The sequence below is a fragment of the Echinops telfairi genome, unplaced genomic scaffold (genome assembly GCF_000313985.2).
Source record: "Echinops telfairi isolate 266 unplaced genomic scaffold, ASM31398v2 ScPeMD7_4225;HRSCAF=4972, whole genome shotgun sequence".
NCBI classification, from domain to species: domain Eukaryota; kingdom Metazoa; phylum Chordata; class Mammalia; order Afrosoricida; family Tenrecidae; genus Echinops; species Echinops telfairi.
In genome coordinates, this window is record NW_022108124.1 from 19,118,922 (window position 1) to 19,123,122 (window position 4,201).

At 46.5% G+C, this 4,201-nt stretch overlaps 1 protein-coding gene across 1 annotated transcript in view; it reads right to left on the reverse strand.

The window, feature by feature from the left end:
* Positions 1-4,201, reverse strand: part of MED12L (mediator complex subunit 12L) — a 370,846-nt gene that overhangs the window by 286,408 nt on the left and 80,237 nt on the right. The window contains exons 5-6 of the mRNA XM_045294999.1: positions 3,790-3,959; positions 601-711 (exon numbers count right to left, since the gene is read on the reverse strand). Coding sequence (XP_045150934.1) covers positions 601-711; positions 3,790-3,959 — 281 coding nt within the window. The remainder of the gene's footprint in view (positions 1-600; positions 712-3,789; positions 3,960-4,201) is intronic.

Consider the following 4,201-nt stretch of genomic DNA (forward strand, 5'->3'; position numbering starts at 1 on the left):
GATTAAAAACATCTTTTTAAATAAAATAAAAATTCAAAGGCCTGAGGTATGTGTTTCCTGTTCTTATTGGTTCAAATGGGAGGAAGACGAGGCTCTCTCGTCCCTTGAAAGTCACCGTCTCAGAAGCCCACGGGGCAGGTCTACCCTGTCCTGTGGGGTCAGTGTCAGCGGGGATCAGCTGGGCGGCCATGAGTCTGGGCTGGTTTGGGTTACTGGTTCAGAGAACAGCAAAAGAAAGCAAAAGATCGATAGTGACATGTGCGTAAGAAGCCTTTGTTTTGCTTCCCCCCAAAATCCGTATCCCTAGGAAGATTGGAAACCAGAATTTAAAAGGCGCTCTTTGCTTAGCTCGGTGATGGGGAAAACCGCCGTGGGTGGGATTCCTCGGAAACGTTTGTGGATAAAGGCTGTGGACACGTCACATGAAGGACCGCGAAAAGTCCGGAGGCCTCGTCACTCAGGCGCCGCAGCATCAAAGAGGGTGTCCCTTCCATTCCAAACACGGGGTGTCTTCCTCTTCTTTTGCCTCTCCTTCCCTAATCGTTCCCAGTAGACTCCTTTCTGGCCTAGACCATCCTGGCTGCGGGACAAGCACCGTACCTGCAGCGTCAGCGGCAGCAAGAGTTTCAGAAGGTCGTCATCGGTGGGTCTGACTTTCTCTAGCACATCCAGGATCCATGTCAAGTACTCGTGTTTTTCCAGCATTCCTTCCTGAAAAGGACAAAACGGAAAATGACAAAAAACACGTCGTATTGATTACATTGCAGCAAGTCAACGCACGTTCTAGAACAAGCACTCTGACACCTACATGTTATTATTAGTGGAGCGATTACAGGAAAGCATTGTCCCACTGGTCACTAAAATCTAAACAAAATTAAGGACTCGTGGCTTTGTTGGTTGGTTTGGACAATCCACTTCATTCTCGGTTGAAAAAAAAATGGCAATCCCTAGGTGAGAAAAGGAAATTCCTAAGCCGAAGCCTCCCCTCCCAGAGCCCGGCGAGCCTTGGACAGGTTTCAGAGGGCTTCAAGTTCAAGCTCACGGGAAGGAACTTGGCTGAGAGTGATCATTCTAAAGAACGAAAGCACCCAACCCATCTTCTTCTCAACAAAGGTTTTAAAACCTCATTAAGCCCAGTGCCCCCTTGTATCTACAGCCTGCTCCACCCCCTACAGTGAATTCCAGAATCTCTATACTACCTATACGATGAGCCTTTGAAACTTCACACAGTGCCACCGCTACAGCATCAAAGAGAAAAATTTATAATAATGTGCAAATATTCCAATATGACTAACAAGAAGACAGGACACACACACATACACACACACACGGTTTCAAATTGTCCCGTAGGATGCTCGGACACTTGATGAGAGCACCAGTCTTGACATAAGCACTAAAAAAAAAAATTTGTTTTGGTCTCTTGCCTTCAAACTCCTATATACAAACAGACAAAGACTCTTCTATGACACTCTATGTGCACAACTAGCCGATGCCCTATTACAGTTATGCACGACTCACTCTTGAGGAGCCCTGGTGGTGTGATGGTTACATGCTGGGCTATGAGCCACAAGGTGAACAGTTGGAAACCACCCGTCGCTGCGAGAGAGAAAGATGGAGCTCTCTACTCCTGTGAAGAGTTACCTCTCGGGGACCCACTTCAGGGTCACTGAGAGTCGGCATCAACTTGGTAGTGAGTTTGGGGTATTTTTTGGTTTCTTGTGACTCAAAGATTAGAAAGCCTGGATAAGCATGATTCCCAATGACACTTTCCTACCAGCTCACCACGAAGATTCATCTGTTGACATCACCACACCCATGTCTCTGCAGTTCCGTATTTCCAACAAATCTCCTTGGAAATCTCCCAGGTAATTTTAAAACCTCAGAACCTATCTCTTAACTATCCAAGGGAGACGGGTTTTGATATTCGTACCAATGAATATAAATCAATGCTTCAAAAAGTATTATGCATGCTGGTACAAAGTAAGAGACATTTTTTCAAAGAGACAGATTGAAATCTCATAAGTCAGAAAAGAACACAGACCTAAAGCCATCCTCTGCTGAAGGGAACTAGGATTAAGAGTTCTTTTTATCGACCTAAAACCTAAGGATGCTACTTCCAAAAGGGTCATGCTTTTTCCTAATTGGAGCTCCTTAAAAAACAAAACCAAACAAACAAACCAAAAACCCTATCATTTAAGGCTCTACAGGGAAGAGTTTTAAACTACACAACCATTCTACCCACTTCCTCTTTGATCAAGGTAGCAGGGACTGCAAGTTGATGCTAGTCATTCCACTAGAATTGAATCCACCCTCCTTTCACCTGAGGGAGGCAAACGTGAGCACGAGGCGCCCTCTGCTGGTCACTGGATGACTTGCACCAGTCTGTTTAGAGGCTCATTCGCTACCCTGGTATGGACTCAGACTCGGCCACCCCTGTCAGGACTGGGTAGAAACTGCCCAGTGGATTTCTAAGACTGTATCTTTTGTTTTGTTTTGTTTTAAATCATTTTATTGGGGGCTCATACAACTCATCACAATCCATGCATACATCAATTGTGCAAAGCATATTTGTACATTCATTGCCATCATCATTCTCAAAACATTTGCTCTCTACTTGAGCCCTTAATATCAGTTCCTCATTTTTCTCCTCCCTCCCCGCTCTCCCCTCCCTCATGAACCCTTGATAATTTATAAAGTATTAATTTGCCATATCTTACACTGTCCGATGTCTCCCTTCACCCACTTTTCTGTTGTCCATCCCCCAGGAAGAAGGTTATATGTAGATCCTTGTAATGGGTTCCCCCTTTCCAACCCACCCTCCCTCCACCCTCCCGTTATCGCCACTCTCACCACTGGTCCTGAAGGGATCATCCGCCCTGGATTCCCTGTGTTTCCAGTTCCTATCTGTACTAGTGGACATCCTCTGATCTAGCCAGATTTGTAAGGTAGAATTGGGATCATGATAGTGGGGAGGAGGAAGCATTTAAGAACTAGAGGAAAGTTGTATGTTTCATAGTTGCTACACTGCACCCTGACTGGCGTCTCCTCCCCACCACCCTTCCATAAGGAGATGTCCAGTTGCCTACAGATGGGCTTTGGGTCCCCACTCCACACTCCCCCCTCATTCACCTGATAGGATTTTTTGTTCTTTGATGCCTGATACCTGATCCCTTCAACACCTCGTGACCACACAGATAGGTGTGCTTCTTCCATGTGGGCTTTGTTGCGTCTGAGCTGGATGGCCCCTTGTTTAAACTGTAACTTTTTATAGGCGTAAAAAGTCCCCTCTTTCTCCCACAAAGCCACTGAGAGCTCAGTACCCCCTCTGCTGCGGTCAAAGGCTCCGACTCCTTCCCCCGTCTGTGTGCATTTAAATCTGCAGCTGAACCAAACGAAGACGACCTTTCTTTGGGGACCACGCTGCCCTGGATGTGACTGGCTAAGAGGCAGGAGGCATCCATAGAGGATGCTTTTGGATGCATAGGTCCAGTTTTGCAAACACAAAAGGCTTACAAGGATGGTACTTAATAGAGCAATTACAAAGTCATTAACAGCTTTCAGAGAGCTGACACCACTGAAAACTGTCAGTCAGGATGTGCCCGCTAAAGCAGCTGTTATCCTGGCTCAAACGTCCCTCCCTGAATGCAAGTCAAGGTGAGCAATGTCAGACTGTTGCCTTTGTAGGGATTCAGTGTAATCCCCAGAAAACTGGACTAAAGGGGTTTTGCTCTCTGCTTAAAAGCCTTCTGCCGGGCCGTGTGCTTGTGCTTGTGCTCGGGGGAAGCTTGCCTGGAACATGTGAAAGGCCAGTTTCTCATTGTAGTCCCACTGTTTCATTGCCTGTTCCACCTCCGGAGGCACAGGGGTGGGGGCGTCGCCCGAGCTGGAGGCCCCGTGGTAGAAGTCGGAGATCTTGGCCAACTGTTCTCGCAGATACCTGGTGGCGATCTGCGTCCACTCTGCATTGAAAGACAAAAATAAACGGATCAGAATTTCTGGATACCACACGCGCATCCTCGGACTTCTCCTCCCCTTCTCTGCCAATATTAGGGGTGTTAGGCCGGGCTGACTGGAGCAGACAAATCCAGAGACCCTCATATGTGTGTAAGAGAGAGCTTTATTTTTTTATTTTTATTTTTTAACATTTTATTAGGGGCTCATACAACTGTTATCCCAATCCATACACACATCAATTGTGTAA